The 27,014-nt window shown below is 32.4% G+C and overlaps 4 protein-coding genes and 1 long non-coding RNA gene across 9 annotated transcripts in view; 3 read left to right on the top strand and 2 right to left on the bottom strand.

The window, feature by feature from the left end:
* The window catches only part of LOC108741019 (rho guanine nucleotide exchange factor 11), a 123,184-nt gene extending 116,489 nt beyond the window's left edge, over positions 1-6,695 (top strand). Inside the window, exons 26-31 of the mRNA XM_018475586.2 lie at positions 4,063-4,337; positions 4,427-4,552; positions 5,491-5,670; positions 5,737-5,939; positions 6,167-6,334; positions 6,461-6,695. Coding sequence (XP_018331088.1) covers positions 4,063-4,337; positions 4,427-4,552; positions 5,491-5,670; positions 5,737-5,939; positions 6,167-6,334; positions 6,461-6,490 — 982 coding nt within the window. The 3' untranslated portion in view covers positions 6,491-6,695. The remainder of the gene's footprint in view (positions 1-4,062; positions 4,338-4,426; positions 4,553-5,490; positions 5,671-5,736; positions 5,940-6,166; positions 6,335-6,460) is intronic.
* Positions 6,696-7,321: 626 nt separating this feature from the next.
* LOC108741060 overlaps positions 7,322-27,014 on the top strand; it is a 62,775-nt gene continuing 43,082 nt past the window's right edge. The window contains exons 1-3 of one of the 2 annotated variants that reach the window (XR_001938453.2): positions 7,322-8,818; positions 13,643-13,970; positions 14,949-15,084. This is a non-coding gene — a long non-coding RNA (uncharacterized LOC108741060). Of the gene's footprint in view, positions 8,819-13,192; positions 13,286-13,642; positions 13,971-14,948; positions 15,085-27,014 lie in introns of those variants that run through there. The other variant, XR_001938452.1, reaches the window with a different exon arrangement.
* Positions 9,176-9,633, bottom strand: LOC108741059 (mitochondrial import inner membrane translocase subunit Tim10). Its single transcript, XM_025981169.1, has one exon. It carries the CDS (start codon positions 9,536-9,538, stop codon positions 9,281-9,283), a length of 258 nt encoding a protein of 85 aa, XP_025836954.1. The 5' UTR covers positions 9,539-9,633; the 3' UTR covers positions 9,176-9,280.
* LOC108741057 (sulfotransferase 1 family member D1-like) lies at positions 9,987-11,887 on the top strand. The gene is made up of 5 exons (XM_018475669.1): positions 9,987-10,431; positions 10,701-10,797; positions 10,853-11,033; positions 11,221-11,341; positions 11,422-11,887. The coding sequence occupies exons 1-5, from the start codon at positions 10,248-10,250 to the stop codon at positions 11,820-11,822; spliced, it is 984 nt and encodes a 327-aa protein (XP_018331171.1). The 5' UTR covers positions 9,987-10,247; the 3' UTR covers positions 11,823-11,887.
* Positions 11,985-27,014, bottom strand: part of LOC108741058 — a 48,809-nt gene continuing 33,779 nt past the window's right edge. For all 4 annotated transcript variants that reach the window (XM_018475670.1, XM_018475674.1, XM_018475671.1 and 1 more), the window contains exons 3-8: positions 23,108-23,231; positions 22,823-22,908; positions 21,372-21,467; positions 15,654-15,716; positions 14,988-15,071; positions 11,985-13,266 (exon numbers count right to left, since the gene is read on the bottom strand). In XM_018475670.1, the coding sequence (XP_018331172.1) occupies positions 12,967-13,266; positions 14,988-15,071; positions 15,654-15,716; positions 21,372-21,467; positions 22,823-22,908; positions 23,108-23,231 (753 nt within the window). In that variant the 3' untranslated portion in view covers positions 11,985-12,966. The remainder of the gene's footprint in view (positions 13,267-14,987; positions 15,072-15,653; positions 15,717-21,371; positions 21,468-22,822; positions 22,909-23,107; positions 23,232-27,014) is intronic.

The following is a 27,014-nucleotide window of genomic DNA, read 5'->3' as shown; positions in this document are numbered from 1 at the left end:
GAAGCAAGCGGTGTTTAGATTGGCTGTAGTTTTCACCGTATCAGAGGCTTTTTCCCTTCCGGGTTTACAAAATCAAAAATACAATTCGGCTACTACTTACTTTTACATCGTGGTTTCGTCAATTAATCCAATCGGATCAGTGCTGCGAACATTCAATCAAATTTAATCAAAAAGTTTGTATTTGATATTGTTTAAAACGATCGTCGTATTGTAATTGTGCTGATTTTTGTTCGAACAAAAATGTTACAACGAAGAAAATCGTTTACTATAGAAGGGGAGAAACGTGTGTGTAATTTGGAAAGAAGGGGTAGTTTGGTGCTACCAACCCAAATACATAAGTTAGAGAAGGACGAAAAGAGGAGGGGAAGTCTTATAGCAAGGTAGTTGTTTGTGTTTGTCATTCAGAGTTATATAGTTTCATTTGCAGTAAAAATTAAATTGCACAACAGAAGTTATTAAAATTTTTCAAAGAAAATTAAATTCTATATTTAAACTACAGTGCAGTATCGAGAAATTTATTAAAGAAATACATTTCGCTTTGAAGAATTCAATGAAAATTAACTTCGGAAGAGGCATTCAGCCTTGATTTTTTTTTTTGGTATTGTCAATATTGGATTATTATTGGGACATATTTCTGTGCTTCCTAATTGCCAATAAAACCTTTAAAAATAGAAAACCATAAACATACACAAATTTTGCTGACAGATGGCGTGCAAATTTACTAAAAATCATTTATGTATTATTTTGTTTCTTCTTTATATTGGACCTACGTATTTCAAAATTTGTACTGTACAATGAAGATCAAATTTGAATTAATCTTTAAACACAGGTTAATGCACTGTTATGGGCCCCTAAAGAGATTCGTAAAAGTTTCGATTTAAAATTCCGAATAAAAATCAGTGCATTGATCTTTGTCGCAATCCCTTTCGAATTTTAATCGTTAAACTTTTATAAAGAAAACGAAAGCTTCGCTAAGTTTAGATCGTATTTTCGTGTTTTTAATGGGTTAAACGAATTTTGTTTAAATGCAAACGAAAAAAGCTTTCGTGTATTAACGTGACAAGAATATGTATTTCAAATAGTACTTGGAGAGTATTCGCACAAAGGTTTTCTTATTTACGACGAACAAACGGGAAATGAAAATACAGTAAAAATTGTTAATAGTCCAACGGTAGTGACTCATTCATACTATTTCTTACGAGGTATTGATCTATTTTCGAGCGGAAAAACGCAACTAATTTTCGACCTGCTGATCTAATTATTGACTTATTATTTCTAATAACGGCGACGAAATTCGTGGACTTATTTTTAACTAATTTTAAGCTTGATAGAGATGTATCCTGTAAATCCGGATGAATGCGAATCCTATAAAAACATCCTTCCAATAAATTAATCGGCTAAAATGTCGAAGGAAAGGATATTTTAGGATTTTAAAAATATTCGTTAAAAATCCATCTTTCTGCTAAATATTTGGTAGTATCGACATATAATAATAAACTATTAAACGTGTTAAAAGATTAAAAGTGGAAATCCTGTACAGTCTGTCTTTCAGTAAAATATGTGTAAGAATTGCAAAATTGATATTGTGTGTATCTTTGACCAAAAATAAAAAGCCTAGGCTTTTTGTCAAGGGATAGGCAGCATATAGTTATGGATACCACCCATCGTACTAACTCTGGGAGGCTTTCCTACTCTAGTCTAATATATCAGTTTATACGTATGGATTATGTTAACGTAACGATCTCTTTTCTGTCTAATTCATTTATTTCAAGAGGATTTGCCTACACTAATTTGATGTGACATCATTCACTTTAATGATCCAATGTTCACGTGCTAGTTTTTTTTTTGTATCAAGTGTATGTCGTTTTGGTTAAGCTATCAGTATTTAAAAGGTAATAATAGATCAGACCAATAAACAAATAAGAAAGGACCCATTCAGTTTCAATTTTAGTAAGCTATAAAGTGTCTTTTATTGATCAAATCTCTTCATTTTCATATCGTCTAAACATTTTATTATTGTTGTCATAACTGAAATTAAATTGAAGCACCTAGAAACACTGCAAAATTAAATTTGTAACGGAAACTAATAAAATAAAGAATTTTATGTGTTATATTATATGAGATGCCTGTCAATCAGGTTAACTCGGCTACTCAGAATACAGAAACATAATAAGGAAAAAATAAAAATATATTTAATTTTGGATCTCTGTGTGATGTTAAAACATTTCCAGATGGATTTAGTTTTATGTCAGTTGTTTGGTATGTGACTTCCTTTGAAGTTTTGCATGCCTAGCTCTTCATTTGGTCACTTATTACGTATACATAAAGGTTATTATAAAAGCTTTTTAAAACGTTGTGAGAATGCGCTGTATGCAGACATATAATTTGTTCATTTTTTGTAAGAGCTTTGTCATGGTCGTTTTTTTTACGTTATGTTGAAAAGCTTTCGGTCTGTTGGTTTTGTAGTGAATAAAAAACCTGTTGCTTTGATTTCCACATTGTATTTTGATATGTTAATAGTTAAGAAACAATTTCCATGTTATTGTAAGCGATTTTTCCAAAGAGGAACCTATTTTGCTTCTCTGGGTGAGTCAGGACTCGAACTTATTATTGTGAAAGATAACATAAGTCGTAACCATTTCTATTACTGTATATTTTAGATAGAATGGCGTGTGTAGTTTATTTTCCAAAGTCCGTTCGTTCTTTACTGGCCCAATCGATCGACGGACCCCTTAGTCGGAGGATAACAAACTATTTTTCAAATAATCGCCGTTTTCTTGGGAAAATATTTTGATTGGGCCGCCGTAACATTGGATTGAGTGTGTGTTACGACAACGGCAATGGTTGTAACTAAAAATATCCAACGGGTAGAGGAGTATAATATATGTAGATATACGCACACGCACCGGGTCATTTCAATCGGAAACGTTTTGTTCGATTGAAGCCATCAGTTCCCGAACGTTGTTTCCGGCGTTTCTTGCCTTTTCTAGTGGTGTTTTCTTTTTTTTTAAACACGTGTCATGGTTTTCGCCGGTGATTTGGCTTTCTCCATCGTTTTTCTTTTGGTTGTGCTTTTACTTAAGTTGAACATGTTCAGTAGTGTACAGAATTCCGCCACCAGGTAATAAAACATAAACTGGCAATTTAACATTGGACCATTATGACCTAACGACATTCATACAAAATGTGATAGCTTGCAGTTAAGTTCAAGGGTAATTTTCAAATTGGCTATGACATTTTCTGCAAAGAACAATGGAAATGTAATTTGCTCATTTAATTCTTCTTAATTCGCGAGAGAGATCTTTTTCTTTTGTGCTTTCGTTATTGCCATTTTAATGAAATTCCTAGACAGATTATTGTTGTGCAATAATAACGATCTTTAAAGGGCACAAAGGGTGTCTGGCGTCTGTCTAATTTTTGCTAAGGTTTCAGTCGGTGTCTCTGTTATATTTTCAAAGGAAGGACAATACGACTGTAATAAATGTACTTAAATGAAATACTTTGTTCATCTAATATTATATTCGTGAAGTTGTTTATAATTCAGACGTTGTCGGTTAAAATAAGACCCAATAAAATACGAGAATTGTTTAGACAGAGCGCATGGGATTACATGCAATCTTCAATTTTAATGATTCTCTGTAATCATCTTTTATTAATAACGTTGGTTTTAAGTTAGTAGGTACTACATTAGAATGACCGGTGACATTTTTCCGGTTGTTGGCTTGTTTTTTGTTTTTCACTTTTTTCGCTTTTTGAGTCATACCCAAGTTCAACATATAGCACTATGTTTTGGAATTGCAACGTGTTATACGCTAGTTTTAGTATTAGCACACCTATAAATATACAGTGATTCAGAAATTTAATGACGGCATTTAGCTGATCGTAATTTATAAGACAATTAACACATGTCATTTGGAACTGTTCGTATGCTGCACCTGGAAGAAGAAAACTACAACTATTGCTGCTGATATTACGCAGATGTATTTTATAGTTGACAATTTTTTTAGTTTTAGTAATGTTGTTTTCGAAAATATCCGAAAATAGTGCGTATTTTTTTGGCAGATGGTTCAAACACATATCAGACGCCGCGGAGGCGTATAACAAGAGGGAGGGTAAGTCGAAGAGGTCTGAACCTACCCCTGATGCCGACGAGTCGGAAACTGTGCAAGATTTACCCAGTACCAAAGACGTTGCCGAAAGGGCCGAACAAGTATGTGCCACAGAACCCTTAAACGGACTTAATACACCCGAGTCCAGCCCTGAGGCTGCTGGTGGTAGACTGAGTGAAGAAGATAAAGAGAAAGGCCAGTCTGATAGCGAAGGGGTAATAAATACAGGTAAAGTATCGAACGTGTACCTTATATCTGAACTGAAAAGGATTTTGGGATGATAGAAAAAAAAAAAACGAATTTGTTTTGTGCGTTAGATACACCGATTATAAATGGGGCTTCAGTGAAATTGAGAGCTGAAGATTGGCCTCTAGTTCAGCCCACTGAAATACATGTTGCAGCCCCTCCAGTTCTTACGGCAGAACCTGTACTTACCCCAATCGGTAAGCCTTCCTATTCATTTAACCCAAATTTATTGATATGTTTTCAAAAAACGAGTTAACGTTTTTGTGTTGTCTTTGGCAACTTAATTACTTACACAGATATTTACATTGTAAGCCATCATCACTTTGCCAAAAAAAAAAAAAAACAGACACGTAGACGTTCGTGTGTTGACAAAAAGAAATTAAAAAAATGCTTCAGTACAAGTCTAACCATGGTCCAGTGAACACTGTTCTCTTTAACTAAATTATGTTCGGAATGCAGTTACCGATCGATGTATTGTAAGAAAGTTAGTGGAATTGCAATTAAAAAAAAGTTGGAAGGTTTGTGTGAAATTCTGTTATTGTAAAAGCTTTTTTACAAGTGTTGGACGTAATTATTTATTTGTGCCTTTAATAGCAAAGTTGCTATTTTTATTTTATTCTAAACATTTTCGACTACTTTTAGCGAGAAAAAATGAGCGGAATTTTCGTATTTATACTCCGCTTTCGCGCCTATTGCGAAATTTTAGATCTTCTTTGCTCGAAAAAATAATCTTTTGGTAATTTACGTTGTTTTTATAACATGCGTGCTACTTTAAATTAAACGCTAAGTCCGAAGAGGCATCCAATTCACATCGTATCGATCAAAGTTTTCAGTCAATACTTATTGCAGTAAGCATCGTTTATAGCGACATCTCTTACAACGATATAACGGGTTATGAGATAAAATTTTATAGCCCCCAGCAGAAATAAGAGTTTTTAGACATGTGTGATACCTAACCCTTCGTTTATTTGGGTCATATTAGTACCTATTATCCAAACGATCTTTCACCTGTCCTTTCATAGGCGTTATAAACGATATTTACCGTATTTTTTTTTATGAATTTTAATCTAAGGTTTAATGAAATACAATAATGGTGTGGCAAGTAGAAGTAGAAACATTTGTTGCAATATTTTAGAACAAATCAAGCGTAAAGATGAAGAAGTTAAAAAGGCCCTTCAAGAGAAGGAAGCTCTCGTAGCAGACCTTTTGAGCATTCCCAGGGAGTCGTATTCTGTAATAGCGGACATGGCCAGTGAAGAGGCACACAAAAATACCTCCGATCCTTCCGAATTAGTCCTGGCAGCTGTCTATCAGGGTATCTATTTGATTTCTCAGTGCACAGTGCATTTTAAGGGTCATTTAAAAATAAATATTTTCGTAGCTGGTCAACTTTTGTCAACCATCAACGATAGTCTTAATATTACGGATGCGGATGTCATATTGGCTAGGGGAGGAAAACACCCTTCTTGTGCCAGCAACGAATCAGTGGTCGCGGAACACAAACTACCCCCTGTTCCTTCAATGCCTGTCATCAAAGTACAAGAAATTGCAACCACTCTCAGCTCTCAACTTACTACATTATTGGTGAGCTCGGTTTTTTGATGTTGAGAAATTTTTTTTTCTCTTCATTTGTTTGTATCATTCCACTTTATTAGTTTATTGTTTCGCTTAACATATTCAGCTGTTCTTTTTTTCATTTTCTTTCGTTGAATTTCGTTCGCTTCATCTATTTTTTCCATTCTTTTTTTTTTTTTTGCTTATTTTGTCCTCTTCTTTCGTATGTCAATATGTTGTTATCGTTTGCTCTACAGAGTGTGGTAAAGCAGCGGGAAGAAGAGAGAGATAGGTTGAGGAAGGAACTTCAAAGGACGCGGGAACAACTGCACGAAAAATGCTCCTTGCACGGACCGACCCTTATCGAACAAAACAGTATAACCGAAGAAGAGAACGTACAAGCCGGAGACTTGGAAAGAATAGAGGTAAGTTATTGTCCAGTTTATTGTTTCAGGAAAAATGACTCGTCAAAGACAAAACCAAAATAATATTACAATGACTATAATAATAAAGCTATACGAAACAATTCCTACAATGTCTCCTACTTATAGGAAAGTCCATGCGAAAACATAACCGACTGAGAAAGCTCTACTACTACTACTATTACTACTACTACTGTTCGAAACTTGGACTGCTATTGACAACAAACACCATTACCATCACCAATCGACTTTGTATAAATATTTAATGAAAAAAAAAAAAGTGGAAACACGACGTAATGTCGAAACATTTGTATTAAAGTAGTCTTTGTTTTATACTAAAAAAAAAATGCATGTAATTTATGCATAGATACATACATAAGTAACGACGATGGTACTAAAAAAAAAAAAACGAAAGAAATATGTGAGGATGCCGTTGTTGTTAATTATTATTATTGTGGGCGTGTTTTACTCGTTGATTAAAAAAAAATTGTACAAGAATATTTTTGTAAAGTGCTTCCAGTGAAACACGAACACAATTTTTGTTACATGGTATTACTAAACGTTATACATACTTATATATATTGATTAAAAAAAAAAAAAACCTTTACTAAGACGATGATGAAGATGAATTGAACGAAAATTAAGTACATAGATGGGTGATAAAAATATGAATTTTTATCATTCGCGAAGCATTAGGTGTCTGCTTACAGTGGGAGATTTTCTTCGACTTCCTGTTATTATTATTATTATTTTTTTTTAAACGTTTGTTCAGTTGTCCCTCTCACTCTCCTACTGTTTGTGCAATATATCGCTTGATATCGTGAAGGGTATTATTACTGTTCATTATTATAAGTCGCTAACGATGATGATGATGATGATTATTATTATTATTATGATAATAAATATAATAAATAAAAAGTAATAACGAATTCGCAAAATAAATACCTACCTTGATAAATGTTCTTGTTACCTGAATGATGGCCTATATTTANTTTGTACATATTAATTAATTTCGATAGTAATAAAAATGAATCGGCCTTTAACTGCCAGGAAACAGCATTTTTTAAATTTATTATTTTTTTTCTCTCGCGCAAGTATAATGTAATAACAATAACATTATTATTATTTTTTTCTGTATTTATTATATTCTATTCAGGTTTTTAATGTTACTATAATTGTACAGATTTGGTTTATATATATTTCTCTCACTTTTTTTTCGTTTTGGTATTCGAAACCAGTGCGGCACATCGGCGACGTTGCCAATAAATTTTTTAATTAGTGTCCGTCGTCATAACGACGATGGGAAACTACCCCCTCTCCTGCTGCCGTTCCCGGTGGTTTACCTCCATCCCCCTCAAAGAACCCCCCCCCCTCGTAAATCTCGTGCTTTTGTATAACCGCTTTTGTACTGTTAGGCATTTCTTATGTTTTGCATTTATAGGAAATAATTTATTTGAATACTTTATAGAGATTTTTTCTTAGCGAGTTATACATAATGAACATGGTTTAATGACCTACAAATTGTTAAATGTATTTATACAGAAATAACAGTACTATTATTTAGAATAAATCAATAAAAGTGCCTTCAGCGTTTTATGTAGCCTCTCCCTTTAGGGCACCCCTTATAGTCTTCTTGGGTAACGGTAAGTTATTAATTTTTGATTTTGACATTTATCTTTTAACGTATTTACAAGTATTTAAAGAAAGTGCAGTTAAACTTTAACAATTCGTTTAGCTCTCTTTAAATTTGCCAGGTCTAGGGAAGTTTTCTGTGGTCTGGCAACGTTGACCAAAAATGGGACCTGTTAGTGGACATCTCTCTTCCTTTTCAATTGCGTAAGAAACTTCGTTTGTATCGAAGTTTTTTTTGTTGCTATTTTGAGGGTAAATATTCGGGGTCGGGGTGTAAACATGCTTTGCTATAATTACAAAAAATTATATTTTATTTTCTGCCCTGTTCTTTAAGAATAATTTTTCCAAATGAAATACCTATTGATAAGTAATTATGATTATTATATTTTTTATTGCACGATTTTTATATGTATTTTATTATGGTTTACATCATTTACGAATCACATACACCTACAAGTAATTAATTATCGAACGAATAATTTTTGTTATATGTACTATTTTCATTGACTAGTTAAACATTTCTCCTTCAAAAGTTGCCTGTTATCGCAGGTCAAGAATAGTTCGGACAAATTACAAGAAAAAAAGTTAGATAGATAAACATATATGTATATTAAATACTAAAGACGTTAAATGTGAGTAGAAGAGAGGTGTATCATAACGGTTTACATTATCTATGCGGTTTACATTAGTCATACGTACGATGTCTTTCGTGTCGGTTGTTTGCGAATGGTAATTTTATTTACGATGTTATTTGTAAAAATAAAATAGATAATTAAACGCAAAAACGACTTTTGATAATGTGTGTTGTTATTATGTGACATTTTTAAAAGTGCAGGTAACACAACTGTAGTTAAGGTAAGTCTTTTGTATCAGTCGTTATTTTTTTATGTTTTGTTAGGTACCCTTTTTTCTTTAAAACGCATTAAAAGGTATTTGTTTGTACTTGCAGTTTAAATAAAATTTACTTATTAATTAATAGTTTAGTTAATTTATTTTGTTTGTGAATCTTAGAAGGGCCTTTGGGCGTGGTATTTAATTTTAAAGCTATTTAATGAATTTTAAGTTTAAAATGTTTAAATTGTTTAACAAAAAGCTTCAGTTACATTGGTCTCAGAGCTAATTATTTTACAATCGAGAATTATTAGGGCAACAGGGTTTGTGCCATTTTAAGGTAACTATTACGTCACGCACGTGCGTATTTAGATTATGTTGTAAATGACAAGAAAAATCTTTTTTATTGAAACAAACTATTAATTGTAATTCATAACATACAAAATAAAAAAGCTTCTAAATTTACTACAAACACTAGACAATAAACTATTTTTTCTTCAGTAATTCTTCATCTTGCATTGACAACTGACCCAGCTTCTTACCAATTCTTTCATGAATGTCCAAAAATTTAGCTACACAGCGGTCTAAACACACGGCTTCTCCTTTGGCTATTTCGGCATCAGTATAAACTGGCGGAATACACTTTTTATGACACGAGGCTGTTAAACGATTGTACATGTCGGCCATCATTTCGATTTCTAATTCTTGAATGAGCTGCAGCTTCTGTTGCTCCGTTTGCGCCATTTTATAGGTTATATTATGAAACGATTATTTTAAAATTTACGAGAACTTGGAATGTACTCTCCAACGTTTGTGTTGCTCATACGTTCTCGTATTTTCATGTTTTCATAGCGATTGTGGTCTATGCTTTTCTTTGACGAATAAAACGTGTAAATTGAACCGGCAGTTAGTCCAGCCCTAAAAAGGACAAATTGTTACTAAATTGTATTAAACGATTTTGTTTACTTGCCAACACAGGATTATTTTGGCAAATTTATTTAGACGGATAAGCATGCCACGAAATTTGCAAAATCACCTGAAATCGTTTCGATCATATGGTTTTTTAAAAGGTTATGTTAGTTACGCCATTTCTATGGGCGTCAAGGTTGAAATTTTCATAGAGTACTCATGCGGCTTTCAAAATGGAGGCTAAAATAGCCATGTTCTTTAATATTTGAAATTTTGTTTTCAATTTCATTGCGTCAATATTTATCGGTTTTAATTTAATGGAATTTCTGTGTATTTTTCTTTATCATTAATGTAAGATCTTTTTTGTAATTAGAAATGAACCGACTGGTACTGTTAATGTTCTGTAATATTTAAATACGTGACGTTTAAACGTTGAACAAATTACCAGAAGTCAGCATTTGAGGTAATTTAATAACGTTTGAGTTGGCATTTTCCAAATTTATGTTTGGGGAGATATTTCGAAAACTTTGCGATCACTTGCACAATGTTCCAAATTACGAAACTTTCAGACGAAATTTTAGATACACAATTTGTTAATAAAACTCGAAAGGGGTACGTAACAGTTAAGGGGTTTACCCTCCCCGAAGCCTATGGAGAATACAGCAATGAAATTGAAAATTTTGAAGTGTATGATGATGACGTATGGGTTTGTAGTTTTCCTAAATCAGGTAAATCGAAAATTCTAAAGGATTTTAGCATTGATAACTTTGAGTAATTAGTTATTGTAAATAATATCCCGTGTGGGGCCGGGTAAGAATAGCCCTACCGCTTTGTCTTTGCGTGTCGTAAGAGGCGACTGAAAGGACAACGCCCCGTACGTGCATAAATAAATAATTATTCAGATCTTTGCGACATTCATTTGCTGAAATTGAAACAGTGTTTTTATTTTTTGAACAGTGCGTGAACAGGGCGGGCAAAATTAAATTTCCATTTTTAGGAACAACATGGACCCAAGAAATGGTCTGGTTAATCGAAAATAATTTTAACTACGAAAAGGCAAAAAGGCCGATCTATGAACGATTTCCTCATTTTGAGTATACCACACATTAAGGTGTTTTTAAATGATCCGATTTTCTGTAATTATTTTAGATTACACGTCTACTACGATTTAAAAAGTGCCTTCAGTAAAAATCCAAATCTTAAGAGACAACCCTTTAGCACAAATTCGTTTGAGTATATCAAAAATTTAAAGAGACCACGCTTAATCAAAACACATTTACCTTTCGCTCTCTTACCTAATCAGATAAGGAAATTTATTAAAAAACCAAAGGTAAATATTAAAATTAAGATAAAAATTTCTCTCCCTGATACTTAGATATTTAAAAGAGTACAATTCCAGATTAGCTCAAAATAATTCTACTAACAATTGTCGAACGTTTCGTCATCTGATTGTAGCTTCTTTAAGATTAAGTTACGTGACGTTGCTCTTTTATGACATAGTATGATTTTAATTGTAGATAATATACATAACAAGAAACTGCAAAGACGTTTGTGTCTCTTTTTATCACTTCAGTCGTGATTTTGATGCCTTTACTGGTACTTTTGAAACTTACAGTAGACTGTTTTTAAAAGGAAAAGGTAAAAATTTGTTGTTTTAGTATGCAAACTAATTTTGTTTAGCCAGTGATTACCTATACATATCAGTTATTAAATTTCAGTTCCTTACGGGCCTTTTTGGCATCACAATTTAGGGTTTTGGGTACAAAGAAATAAACCAAATGTACTTATTCTTCGTTATGAGAAATTAAAAGAAAATCTTCCGTCCGTAATTAAGGATGTCGCTAGATTTTTGCAAAAACCAGCGTCGGAAAGCGATATTAGAAATCTTGTAAATCATCTCAGTTTCGAAAATATGAAAAATAATAGGTCTGTCAATTATTCGTCATTAGCGGCGTTTTTAAATGAAATAAATGAGTCAAATAATCAAGGGGTGTTTATGAGGTCAGGGAAAATAGGAAATTATAAGGAAATTATGTCGAAGGAAATAGAGCAGGAGTTTGATGTATGGATCAAGGGAAATATTGGGAATACTGGCTTTTTGGAATACGAAGCTGATTAGTATCGATCAATTCTGTTAATATTTAATTGCAAATATAATGTAATCAATAAAGTTTTTTTATTTTTTTTTGTAACTTGCAGTATACCTATAAAAGTTTCGAGACAAGGTATAGGAAAAATAGCGACAAATACTTAAAATTTTTTGAAATGTGTATAATTGTATTGCCTCAATAATCAAGTTTGTTTAAAAGTTTTTACTACTAAATGATTTAGAATGTAAAATGTTCAAATAAAAAGGCTAATGCAGGGATTGTTGAGAAATGTTCTACATTTGTAAGTTACTGTTTACAATATTTTAAAAACTTTCAGTTGTTCAGCAACATTAATAAGTCAATAATTGATTAATTTCTGTATTAGTATCCACCTTTTCCTCGTGTTGTACTCCCAAACATACCTAACTGAAATATGTTTACGAAAGTTTAAAATATAATATTAAGGATTCAGTTGATCAATAATACTTGACAAAATCAATATAAGTCAATGTAATAAACAATCAGTTAACTATTTATTTACAGCTGTACAAATTTGCTGGTTAGCACATCACATAAGTAATTAATTAATTATTAAATTTAATACATTGTACACTAATTACATGTAAATTACATATACAATGAACTGTACATTTATAAACATTTCAGTCATTTGATTATTCTAAACAGTAATTATAAAATTTGTCAAAGTTTAACAGTTAGGACAAAAATAATTTTATAGATTCTTTGGTAGTTTTAAAATTAAATACCTACATTAATATTTAGACCATACCCTGAGATCTCTAAGGGCCCATCTAGAGATTCAACAAGGCAAACTTCGGAAAAGAGAAAATGCCAAATAGAATTACGTGGTCATTCAAAATTATATCATCAGTAATGTTAGTAATTTTTATTAGAACGCCTTTAAAAAAAATTGTGTATTTTTAAAGCATAAAAAAGATCGAGGGATGTAATTGCCTAATGAACAATGAAAAAGTGTTGTGTTAAAAATTAATTTTATGACTGGGTGAGCTTTATCATTCGAACAATACAAAATTAATTCAATTCCGTTTGGCATTCAATTAGATCAGATCTTAACAAACAAACGAACGAATCATTTAATTGAAAATAACAATTAACCACTATCAATCAGTTTCTTCCAATGCATTGCATGTATTAAACACTAGGCTGTGATGGTCTCCTGGAGTCGATCAGCGGTGCTGTATCAATTCCTCGGGATACATTTTTCGTTTCCATCGACCACGGCTCCAAGAGTTGGGACGCCTGGTCGAATTTCACCGATTTTCGTTGAACTTTCGTGCAAGGTGACGATTCATCAGTTCCCACAGACGACGGAGCCGCTGTTGAACTGTTGTGGACGGTTGTTGCTTTACCTTCGTGAAAATATGTCGCCGGTTTTCTGGAGACGGTGAAAGTGGTGGCTGTTGCCTGGGTGCTGAAATGGATGCTCGGAATCTGAGATAACAGACCAGAAGTAAGAATTTTGCTTGAAACATCACGGTCATTTTATCCGGAACAGTGGCGTAAGTAGGATTTGAAGGACTCTGACTACGCCACCCCATTCCTATTCTAAAAATTACTATTTAAAGTGATAAAATTTAATACTCGGAATGGACGACATCTGTCGCCCTCGAGTGCGCCCTTCTCTATACTCTATTTACGCCATTGCTTCTGAGCTTGTTCGATTTCTTCAGTCAGAAAAAGGAGCTCAAAAAAATTATTCTAGTTATACCGATTAATAGGCCAGTTGTCAAGGAGTTAAAATACGACGTGTTCGGAAATATCACCGAGAAAACTGAAAATTGCTTTAATATCTTTGTTTTCATTTCAGAATGGAAATCCTGACTTTTTTATGTCCAGTCAGGTTTACGTTTGGCACTATATTGCCCAAAAGACTTCAAAAACCTCTGAAAATATAGCCTTAAACGCTGCAATTACGTTAGAAACAAATTGGTAAAGGCTTTCACGGCCAGTTGGTGAACTGATGTTGTTCTGGTGCGGGTCTAAAGTTCGTCATCGGTTGGGAGTTGCTTCCTAACGTTTCGTTAGCACGAGTAGCGAGCTTCTTCAGAGATCATTCTACCTCTGATGTTAGATGTACACTACATTCAGCGTCAGAAATGGAATCAGGATAGCACCAGGACGTTAGAAACAGTTAGGTAGGTACTATCAATCATATTTAGGGGAAATTTTGCTGCAAGAAAGGTCCGATACATGTTTCTCCTTACTGAATTATTTGTAGTCGTGAGAGCATTAGGGGTCTTAGACGTACAAGACAGTATCAAATGTAAAAAATTGCGACAAACAATATATAGGTCAGAGTCCTAGTGCAAATAAAGTTAGATTTAAGGAACATTTACCTGATTTTAGATTTAATAGAATTGGAAAATTTAGTGTAGCGTTTCCCACATACATATTTAATAATAACCACGAAATATACTCTAGCTGTTTAAATTTAATTAGAAGCGCCGATAATCCTTCCCTTCTAGATGATTACCAAAGCATTGAAATATACAAAATGAACCCCGATAGTGGCCCTATTTCAATTTTGGATCTTTTCAGGTTATTATCGAATTAAAATTACGTCCTACATCCCTCTCGGGAAAACTTCGCCAATTAGGTTTGTCCTTCGTCCATTACGGTCCTTATCAATACAGATCCTTTAGAGCAGTCTCACAGAGAAAGCAAGGAATGTACCTAGTCGTTAATAACCGTCTAGTCGTAATATTTTTTTAATCAACGTGCTTTTAATAGTAAGCAACGGTTAGGTAGGGTTTTTATTATTTTGGTATAAAAAAAGGAAATGGTCGAAATGGACCGATACAATATTCCATCAAAAATTATTTGTTTTTTTTGTAAGAATCGTTATCATTTGATTTTAGTCGACATTCTAAGCAAAGAAAAAGAATGAAAGTTTCACTACTTTTCGCTCATCATCGCTTAGCGTCTTCATTGTTTTATTTATTCTATGTCTATAAGTACATTTCATTCGTTCATCTTATTCACATGTCTTCTTCGAAATGTTTATTTCCTGTTCGCAAAAATGGTAAATAAAAAAGGAACGATGGAGGGTCTATTATTAGAACACATGGAATAAATGAGATAGAGAAGTGAGATGGGATTTTGTATTGTTACAGACGAGGAAACGTGGTTACAGGATATGGATACAAACTCACCCTTACATCCGCATCATCGCAGGCTCGACCTCGGCCGCACTTCAGCTCCTGGTACTGGGATATCACACACAGAAGAGCGTATACCTGAGAAAATTGGGTAAGTCAATTTCTGTTACCCCTATTTTTTATATTAACAATGTCGAAGAGAACGGACCTTTAAGAAAAATAATTTCGTACCTAAAATGATGAAACACTAATTTGAAATTTGCTATTACCTATTTAATATACATAATAAACAGACATTTCCGGGTACGCAAATAAGAATAAAGGTAATGGCTTCAGAGTGATTTAGATATTTGGTAAAACAAGTTATTTTGCTGTCGTAAAAGTCGATCGTTGTTCTGAACGTCCGCCACAAGTTTTAAATTCGAGTTTCCGAGTAGAGATGTGAAATTGGATTCCTTGGCAAGTTGTTAAATGAGATGTCGGGACTCGTTTATTGAATTTACGAATTGACGTTGAATATCTTAAGTCCTTTATTTAGGATTTTATTATAAAAGGAAAACAGAGAGCCTTTGTTTATGGTTTTCCTGCTTACATATTCAACACTTCCGCAACTAATTAATTGAAATTTTAGAACGATAGACATAAAAAGGATTGTTTAACTTTGATGCTCAGCAAAATGTTTATATTGGTTGATGTGTTTGTAACAACAAAAGCACTTACATTTAATGTTACTATGAAGAAGTCGAAGGTAAAAAGTATGGCACTCTGGGGATTGATCTTAAGCTAAAACAAAGGATAAGTAATATTAATTTCAATACGTGTTCAAGTTATTTAATTTTTAATGTCTCATAAACGGCACTGTGTTACGATCAACTGTTTGTTCTTAACAACAAACGAAACATTAGTTGATAATACTATTGTCGGGCGCATAGGCAATCTGCTAATTATTAATTAAGTTTTTGCAATTAAGGATGAATTATTGCCAAAGAGAGTGGATTGAACTAGCTAAATATTCTCAGGTAAGTGTTACAAGAAATGGCAATGATTGTTGTCTTTAGTGTATAGAATAAAATTATGAATTATTATTATCAATTTTAATTACGGACGGTTTCCTTTGTGAGTTTGTTATGCGAATCATTTAACACAACGACGAAATGTATTCTACGCATTCTAAATATAATAAGCCGTCTTGTAAAAAACTTGGATCATCAATTTCCATTTTGTGACTTCTTTTTCAATTTACTCTTTCAAGTTCATCATCCGAACAGGCCTTTTAGCTCAGATGAAGCGAAACGTTCTCAATCGATTAACATCACTTTGCTCACAGTATTAGAAAATATATTACAAAAAGCTCTCTTTATCCCATACCAAAAATGCTTCCAACAAGTTATTTTAATATTACAGCCACAAAAGGTATTATCTATTTATAGCATTGCCGACGTACAAAAAATAAAATACCTAATACTGAGTTGTTTAACTTGCAGACAGTTGGAGATTCCAAACTTAGTAGGTGCACTTGTAGAGAATTAAATAGTTTTGAAAGTTATCCCCATGTTTAATCTGACTTCGAATGCTTATATTTCACAAACAATACAATTAGATTTTGGAAGTGTTTGTTGATAATTTAATTTTCTATAAAATTCTAACACTAAATTCGGCATAATGAATGCAAGTCATCCTATGGGGTCAATTACTGGTTGTTTATTTGAAATGAGGAATAAAATATTATTTCTTATTTTCAATATATTTGGTTTTAGTTTTCCAAATAAAAAAGACATCTTTCGTTGTGTTCGTTCTAAGTTCAATTAGAATTTTGATTGAAAAGCAACAATTATTATTAGAAAACACTGCATACAATAGCGTAGTAGAATTAGTGTCGCCAATAATCTACATAACGTAAACAACTGAAAATTGGTTTGGATTTAATAGAATGGTAAAACTTTGCCAATTAAGAAACTTTATCTAATCTAATCAGGAAAGCAGGCAACGAAAACCATAATATATTTGTTTACCATAACTTAGTACATTTATTATATTTTAATTTAGTGAATTGTGAGAAAAATTGCATGATTTTTTATATAATTACTTGCTAGATATAATTTCGCAACAACATTTCACGAAAATAAATCAAGCTGACTCAAATGGTGAAACCTCTTATTGCTTTAATGCCAACGTTTCGCTTGATAATGTTAAAGTTTCATCAGGGTGGATTATGAGAGTCACAACCAAACTTTCTGGAGGTTGCAGAAATGTTATTAATATTCACACTTTCGTGTATATAAAATTGTATACAAGATTGTATAAAAAAACACAACTTATGATATAAAAATAATAATCACTGTACACACGTATTTAATAATACCTACCGAAAGCATATTTTCTCAATGATCCATGGTTTCCAATTAAACGTAGATTAACATCTACTCTTGGGGAAAATTTCTTCATTTGAAAAATAAAGATATATTGGAACACAAATAAAATTACAGCGCTAACATCAATCAACATCAGAAACAGCTTATAGTTGATTGATAAAAAAAATGCTATTAACCTTTGGCTTGAACGAAATAAAAGGAAAATCTAGAATTAGTTATACTAATGCTGTTCATTTATTTGTTTTCTATGCAATTTTCCGATCAATTAAGTGCTAAAATAGTAAATAACTGATCAGTTATATTTTTCAAAAATTGAAGTTGATTTTAGTCAAATTCTTTATTAAGCTTTAAATACAAAGTTATACAGGACCTACATCTAAATTATTTGTTTATAATTAGGATTGAATCATTGAGCAAGCGTATCATGTATGAAAAATGCTCCTCATGCATCTCCATTATGATATGCCAAAGGCGTTTTTTATTTTAACTTAGAAATATAATTTATTACAATAAATATAATGTAATGAACATGCATATTACATAAGATTTAGAAAAATTTCTCGTATACCGAAAAAACAAGGATAGTTAATCCTTAATCCACCGTATAAGGGTCGTAGTCATAGGTGCTTTGATTCCTAGCGATATAATATATTCGATAGCAGATATTCTAGGAATTTAATATATTACATAAAGCAACACAAAGCTCTTTGTCGGATTTTAGAATGGCAATCCTTCTTGTTTGCATTAAGGATGTTATACCAGGTACCTGAACCTTTCAGATCGTCATCACGAAAACTTGTAGACAGCTGACATTGTGATTATATTACATTTTTCAATTCATTTATCCCAAAAAGTAACAAAAATTCTATGAAGGCGTTATGTAGTGTATGAGACACAGATGGGCTAGGCTATCTTTGCATATTTATGACCACTACATAATGAAATTAACATAATTATTCAGTTATTATCATCAGAGGAGCGAATAATAATGTGTCATTGAATGTACAGGCACGAAATATCGATAAATTATAACTTACGTTTGTCGTATTTTTCGTGAATATTTTGAACTTTGAGTTAATATCATATGTACATCGGCGTGCAATATTATAAAGTTATTCATTCATCTTGTAAATGCCAATAAAATACAAAATTTAATGATAAAGTTGAAGGCGCATTTACTTTCACTTTGCTTTTAAAGGAAACGTTTATGTTAAATTTCATTCTGTACAATTTTAGTTTACACTATTGCTAATTATAGAGCATTAATTAAAACGGTGGCATTGTTTGAACCAATGCTAGGAATAAGCAGGACGGAAGGAAGTGAAATTACCTAATATCATGTAATTTAATTAGCAAAATACTGACGAAATTATTCGCATTTGTTTGTTCCCATCTCTTCCTTGTTTGCCTTCACAAAATAAGAGCGACATTAAACAATTTGTTCTATGTTCCATGTGATTCGGTAGAGAGAAGGTGTCATTTATAAATGAGTAACATTAATACCACATCTTAAGGTAATACGTATACTACATCTACACTATTTTATTATAGTTTCTTAATGATTAAACGCTTCTTAGTGTTAGATTCATCGTTATCTTTTAAGAAGAAAAAGTGGCCACAATATGTAATCCTCTCACAATTCTTGTAAACTATTGTTAACATCATCATCATCATCATAATCACATGGCCTTCAGCCCCATGACCTTCACCCTTTTCAATCCTGAACTAATCCTCGCATTTTCGTAATACTAGAACATCCCACATCTTTTACTATTTGTACAGTAATCTAATCTAGGTCTACCTCTACCCCTCTTAGCTTTTGTTTCTGTTTTTAATACCTTTGTCTATAACATGCTTTATATCTCTAGCGCTTTTTCCATCCTAGAGTTACCCATCTGGCTCCATAAATAAAATTTCTTTTAGTTTTTCGTTTCCTATTTCTGTATTTTCTAATCCTATTCTTATATCCCTTACATACCAAAAATATTTATTTTGAAAATACATTTGTGTTTGAAACACCACATCCACCATCGACTAAGGTAAATTAATTTACGTATGAAAAGGAAGCCAGGTGAAGCGAACTCCCTGCAGAAAAGCAACTGATGTGTTTGTATGTAGTACCTAACGGTGATGATGATGATAAACGAGTTTTTCCCTTCTGTTTTAGTGAAGTAGCCTTGACGAATTGTTTTACAGGATTAGGGATAGCATTTTCAAAACAATACAAAAATTCATGAGTTAGCTTTTCGAGAAAACGCGTTTGTACCTATAGCAACAACATACGGTAAAACTCTCGGTTTAGAATTAATTAAAGGTTTATTTTACGTAACGTTGGGTGTGTATTTGTGTATGTGTGTGGGTTGAATTCTTCAAGTTTTAATTAGAAGCTTTCAAAGCGAAATTTATTTTAATCAATAAAGAAAAGTATCCACTGCATCACGTTAAACAAAACAAAAAAAGTGTATAAACAATCGAGTGTAAGGTTTCTGTTTTAGAAATAATTCATTGTGAGCTGAGTGATATTCGAAATTTTAATTTTAATTTTAATTAAAAGGAAACTGTTTCAGTGGCCATTTAAAAATTTATTTATGACCGCTTATATCCAAGCCGTTGCAATTCACGATTAAATTTATTTAAAGCAATAGAACGTTTTCAGCAAGCCAATTAATTCAGAAAAGTTTGTAACGTTCACGACAAACCTGAGGTGCTGTAGACTTTATGACACTCTCAACATTCCTAAAAAGCGCTGGATCTTAATTTATGACGTTAAAATGTCTTTTGCAAAAATGGAGAGAACGAGTTCCGTTCCTTCGTTAGGATTAAATTGGGACCGCGAGAAACAATGGAGAGTCCCGAATAAATTTATAGAATTTCTAACCGGGCATTAAATTGAAATATTTCACCACTATTTCTTGCTGAAATTTATTTCAGTTATTTATTTTTCACGTTTTTGTTGTAATAGTTAAACATAGAATACAATAGAACTGACTATGACAAGTCACGAAATGTGGGGTTGCAATGGACAAAAACAAAAGCATTTTGAAATATCGTCACCTCAGAATTGGAATGGTGCTAACTAGGCTTTGTCGTTATTGACATTGTGATATCTCGAAGTTACTCATGACCTCGTTACTCTTAAAATGGTCGCCTACAAAAACTCGAACCTTTTCACGTAAATATTTCAAAATTTTCAAGCTCGTGTTTGTTCAACATTCAGTTTTGTTGACAGAGGTTTTAATTAAAACGTGCTTCTTTTGAAATTTACCGATGAATTCTTTGCTCAAGACAAACATGTGCATTTTCGCTGTTGTTTTCAAGCACACAATGCCTGCAAGAGATACTGATAAAGCAGAGAAAGGAGCAACAGAATATGTGCCCTATCACGGCGGAAATTTTTGTTTTTATTTCAAAGTATTATTTGATTATCCACGTTGCACATTAAAGGATATTTACGAATTTGAAATTGAGAGGCATTTGTCCGGTAGCGTAACCAAGCCTTGAGTTAGTTAAGTATTCAATTTTCTTTGGTATCCTTTGGGAAAACTGATTTCCCAGTCTGCATTCGGTAATATCAGGCAACTCAATATGCTTTTATACTTCCGAAATTGGCATTGATTGTGAGTGGTATGTACGTATAACAGTCTGTGCTTCAAACTTACAGACAATATCGTTTATAACAAGGCTAAAAGGACTGGTGAAGTTTAGTTTTTATAATCGTAGGCCATATCCAAATACTTTTACATTTTCATTAAATAACCGGGGAATTACCCTAGCTAACTTTGTACATTATACTTCCTCAGCTTTTTATGCGCTGTTACGCACCGAGACTCATTATATAAGACATTTGACTCACAAACTTCGCCACATTCTGTCGCTGTGGCTACATTAGTTTCGTCGTTATATCCGATGTCGTTACAAACAATAGGCATCACGAACAAAAACTTATTATTTCCTGTGTTGATGAATTTAGTTGCTTAACGAATTTTCAAGTATATTATCAACTAATGGGTAGATAACACAGATTGACCCCATTGTATATAAATAAGAAGGGATTTTTGGGACTTACCGTATATTTTACAAATGAATATATGCACTGTGAAAGATCAGCTACTATACAAACTGCCAATGTGACCACCCATGGAATTAGTAGGTAGCGTTTATCCTGGAAAAATAAGGAGAAATGCAATTAAGAAAAACGCTCAGGGGAAGGAAAAGTTATGAATATAAGCCTTTCAGGGTGGACTTTATGACACTCGTTAAATAAGCTCACTCTAATGGAACTTTCCCTTTTATTATATTCCGTAAACGAAGTTTTGCTGGCTATACCGAGATTTTTCGCACTTAAGAATCCGTTAATGTTAGCCCTCTCTAACAAACTTTGCTTAGTGAGGCTCAGTTTTTACATCAGTTACAACTCTTTCACAGAGTTATTAAATTACTGAATCATTACTCCTGGTTTTCTACTAAGGTCATTTTTATATTACGCAAAAACTGATCAAGTTAGTATCACGGCTGAAAATTGAGTAGAACAGAGATCGCAAAAGTGTTTCCATTCACATTTTCTCTGACGTGTATTCTTTTGTGTCCTTTTTAGTGGTTTACTTTTGTTATTTTGAAACCAATTGGCGGTGTGACCAAAAAGTTGATTTTTCTGACATTGTGCGTTATTTGACTTTACTTTAAGGAATTTAGAGACAGCTTAGGGAAAGGGGGATTTTTATTTAATTTTTTTGTCAAATGGATTCTTGTTGTTTTAATATTATTTGCACTTTGAAAATGTCTTTAAATATTTGTGATTTAAGTAACGAAAAGAAAAGGATTTTCTTATTTACACCAAATGTTTTTTTTTTTATTTAAACGTCCTTGTTCGCTATGAGAATATCCGGGAAAATAAGGAAATTTTGGTAAAAACAAATTAGGAAACAGAAAGAATTTTATCGGATTGATTTTTCCTGTCTCGTTTTAAACTTGTGATTTTGATCACCTATAATCGTAGTCTATATTTCACAATAAAGTGGTTTGTTTGTACTTGACAATAAAAGATGGATGTAATCGAATCCCAATATTGACGAAGCTTTGAACAGAAGAAGAATCTATGATCAAGTACGAAATTTTCTTACCATTCAGTAAATGAGTAAATAATAAATAAAGAGTTCTTTGTTTTAACGAAGTGGGTTTATACAAAAGTTGCTCTTCTTATTTAGCTATTGGTATCGGGTTTTCACATTAAGGAAATTTCATTAATAATGGTTAGTGCCTGAAACCGGCCGCGTGACGCAACTTGTGTAAATCATCTTTAATTTAGAGAATTACTTTTCGAGATCAATACGGTTACGAGTTGCTGGAAACTGTTATTTACGACTTGGGGATGCCGTGTTATGTATGTCACGACCATATACAAAAGCCAATAAAATTTTCTTCGACAAAGTAGAAACTTTAGTAGTAGATATATGAGCCAACGCGATTGTCTCAACAAAAAGTCGAAATGCGGCATATGCATTTTAAAATATTGCTTACCTTATAAAGGCCGTAAAACAGTATCAGGGATGCGACGATTCCGCAGGAAGTTACGGTCAATATGACGAACGAAAACACCAAAGAGGCTGAAACACAGAAAGATAAGTTCGTTGTATTTATTGTAGGTAATCCGTCTAATTTGTTAAATTGTCAGAAAAAATGCAACTGTTGATTCTTGAGGTTTCACTAGTGATAATAACTAGTAGACCAAAGCAATTGTAAAGTTAAGTTTGATAAGAAGTGAACCTTTGAAGGAAATTTGGGCATTGTTCATGCGTGACTTACTTTCTGAAGTTGTGTCGGGATCTATGATACTATATTGTGGCTCTTCAGTGAAATTGCTTCGCAAGTAGAGAATATCTTCGTGCAAGGATTTGGACACGACTCCTGCGTTTAATGAGTAGTATAACTATAACAAACAAATCTATAGATAATTTAAATACAGTAGATTAGCAATTAGGAGGGGTAGAGGTAGACCTAGATTAGATTACTTTTCGCAGATAGTTAAGGATACTTTGTTACAAAATGATGATTATATGTTTATTACAATGAAAAAATCATGTTGATAATATTAATGAAAAAGGGCGCAGGTTTTTTGTGTGATTAAGTTCGCGTTTTTAATTGCTCAATATATAAATTAATGTCATTTTATCTTGGACTTTAATTTTATTTTGTCAGTTACATAATTTGTCACGTCAACATTTCACATCTAATATCCCGTAGCGAATTCGTTAAGATCCATTTCAAACTCTTTAACGAACTTAAAATAAGGGCGTTTGACAAATCGTATATACGACTTTTCATCTCATTCTGGAGACAAAAAAGTTTGCTTTCATAAAAATTGTCTTTCCCCTTAAATTGCAATCCATTTTTTTATTTCAGGAAAATATTTTTTGCCTCCAATGTTCTTCAACAAATGTAATATTTCAAAAGTTGTTAAAACCTATCGATCGATAACAGTAAAGTAATGAAGCACATGTTGTTCGCTGAATGAATTTAATATTTAAACTGTAAATAAACCTTTGTGTTGAATTTCCAATTCAAAGCATGTTGTTTTCGTTGTGAGGACAATGATGTACGAACGAATATCAAATGTGATCCTTTTTGTATGCCAACAAAGCCCTACAAACACTCAACATATTAAACTAGTAAGATTTAGTTTTAACAAAAACAAGAAAAGACTTACCCCGAATTCAACCATAACAATTTTAAAAAACGCGGTCACTTGTGAGCATTTTCAATGCAAAACATTTTAGTCTAATTAATTTTTTATTAATTTTAAAAGACAGATACAAATTAGCATCTCTAGCTGCAACTCAAAATAGGAGTTGAAGATGTAAATTCATTATTCTACTTAATGAAACCCAAATTGTTGCTCAATTACAATATTTTATTTTAAATTGTCCCGACGCCTCCACCAAAATTAATTTTTAGATAATTGCTGACAATTTTTGTATCCTCATCAATGTTCTATTTTCGGCATTAAAACGTTAGTTTAGAAGATTAACCATCCATAACAGCCATCATCTAATGGCAAATTTAATGGTTCTTACATGGGCTCTAAATCATACATAAACTCAAACTCAATATAATGAGTTTGGTATTTTTACCAAAATATAATCAACACAAGAATTGATTATTATAAATTTTGTCAGTATAGTTTAATTGTAATTAATAAGGAAGTTAAGATGTCTAATCCCTATGAGATACGAGTGTTACCTGCTATAAACAAAATTAACGAAAGAATGGTTTTTAAACTTCTCATTGTGTTTTGTTTTAATTTTGGCATCTTTGCCCCTCGCCTTTTTTTTTTTAATTTAGATAGTATAATCTGCATGAACTCAATGTCTCTGTCAGGCAGTTGGTTTATATAAAACAGTTTTCCGGGAAGTCCGTAAATTTAGTTTTCCACCGGTTGGGCCGCGGCATTTCACCATTGGTCTCGTAAATAACCCATGTCGCGTGTGTTTCTGGCACCCTGTGGACTTATTTCAAATTGCGCACCGTAAATTAGTCATAGTACTATTAATTCTACACAACATTCAGTTTACAAAATTAATTTTGTTTTCAAAATTACTGTCTTTTTGAAATATAAATGAAGGATCGTAATCCATACGTCAATCAGCTGTAAAACAAATAATAAAACAGGAATTTTTACTTACAAGGGGAAGAATGGTCCATTTTTGTATTTTGCATGTAGTAATTGAAAAAGTTGGTGTACAAACAGTTTTTCAATTTAGAATGCTACAATACTAACAAAGTGGTTAATCGCGTATTTTATAAACAATTTTTAATTTCATGGAAATTGTTTTTATACGTAATTTCTCATTTGTATCTACTAGTTTAGGGTGTAGTCAAAATTCGAATAATTAACTTTTAAATCAGAAACAGTCACGTTTATACTAATCAAATAATCTTAACTAAAAATGCATGACTTGGTGGAACATATTTTTTTAATCATTCCTATCAGAAAATATCTCCTTGTCTCAAACTATCGGAACTCTCACAATCTACTGAATACAGCATAAAACCCCTCAAAAACAGCATTTATTGCAATTACTTTACTTAATTGTTTATAAGAAAATAAGGGTGAAGGTAATATTTCTAAGAATTTTCCTGTATCACGTCGTTTTTTACAAAAAATGATGACGAATGTTAGTGATTGCATGTAATAGAAAATCACTTTGTTCGTCTCTCAACCCTCTAGTAGTGTAACTTCTTTTTTGATAAACTCCAATTTTAGCACTAATTTATCAACTCAGCTACTTTGAGTTTTGTTTGTTATTTTTGACATTTGGACAAAGTAGGTAAATTAGGTTGAACAATAAATAGATTCTGTTACTTACAGAAGATGTTAATGATTGTGGAAGTAGATATTTAATAACTTAGTAATTGAGTTTCATGTTCAATGTTGTTAGTAACAAGTTGAGTAGCAAATTGAGAGAAAGTTACAGTGAAGAGACCATAACTTAATGATGCAAGAGCCGTTATAAATTTTGAATCGCGTACTTGATGATTTTTCATGTTTTTATAAGTTTAAGAATAAATTAAAATTGAATTACTACGCGATAAAGAAGAAGGATCTTGATTGAATTCCGTTTGACGTGACTTAACACTTTATTAACTTTTCTGTTTGAAAAGCGAAAGGCTTTCCAAAAGCTCGTATTCCGATCGTTAATGAAATCCAAAATGATTTCGTGCTATTGACAGTCGTGGACCTGACTTTATTACGTTGCTGGTTGTGTTAGAAGCAAAGGTCGGGGCAGGATGTTTTTTCCTAGAAGGTAGCTCAAAAGGAAAGTGCTATCATTACTTTAGAACTAGTTGAACATAAAAAGGGATGCGTCCAGCCATGCCCTAATGGACACATATTTTTCTACTGTATGCTGTGTGGCATTCTTTCTACTCGGGATAATAATTTTTTTACTTTACCAATGAGACTACCTAACTCACTTTCACAAGTAATAAAAATGAGTGCGGTCATTTATTGTTTAGTTTCTGAAATATCACGGAGAATTCAAGGAAGTCGCAGGATGCTTTACTTAGGGAGTATAGTCATGCTTTAGTCGTGCATATTCACTTCTTTTTTGAAAGTAACATCTTTATTATCTTCATTTTTTTGTGATAATACTTAAATGGGAGGCGTATTTTACCAACTTTAATATGTAGTTGTAATACAATACAGAAAACATTAGGAAAGTTGACAGTCTTTACAAAACATTAGGGATAAATAATAAGAGAAAGACAACGATGATGTCACAATCGAATGATCCAAAACACATAAAAAATACTCATACAAAAAAATCTTACTCAAAATTTTCATTTGCGAAAAAAACAACTATTGGAATTGATATTATAAAAGGAAAGGCTTTTACGTCAATGAATTCAATTTAAATTCTGCTTTTATTTTCTTTGATTAACTTATGTTGATAATAGAAATATGGGGATGACAAGTTTGACTGTAATAATAAGTTAAAAACTGTAAAACATTTGTGTTAATTTATAAAATAATATTGGATATAAACCGTTCTTATCTGAAAGCGGTTCAAAATTAAGAAAATGTAATAAGATCATTATAGCAGCAGCAGTAAAACTTTTCCAATCAAAAATGTATACGCGCAGGGAGAACTACGAATATTTGTTTTGTAGTTGGCACATTTGTATTTGAAAATTGAAGGTCGTGAATTGGCAC

Source organism: Agrilus planipennis, unplaced genomic scaffold, assembly GCF_000699045.2.
Source record: "Agrilus planipennis isolate EAB-ADULT unplaced genomic scaffold, Apla_2.0 scaffold156, whole genome shotgun sequence".
Taxonomy (NCBI): Eukaryota; Metazoa; Arthropoda; class Insecta; order Coleoptera; family Buprestidae; genus Agrilus; species Agrilus planipennis.
This window is presented reverse-complemented; position numbering and strand designations above follow the sequence as displayed.

Coding starts and splice junctions, on each gene's coding strand:
- LOC108741059 (XM_025981169.1), bottom strand. CDS start 9,538: ATGGCGCAAACGGAGCAACAGAAGCTGCAGCTCATTCAAGAATTAGAA.
- LOC108741057 (XM_018475669.1), top strand. CDS start 10,248: ATGTTCCAAATTACGAAACTTTCAGACGAAATTTTAGATACACAATTT. Junction 10,432..10,700: donor TTGTAGTTTTCCTAAATCAG/GTAAATCGAAAA, acceptor TTCCATTTTTAG/GAACAACATGGACCCAAGAA. Junction 11,034..11,220: donor AATTTATTAAAAAACCAAAG/GTAAATATTAAA, acceptor TTTTAATTGTAG/ATAATATACATAACAAGAAA.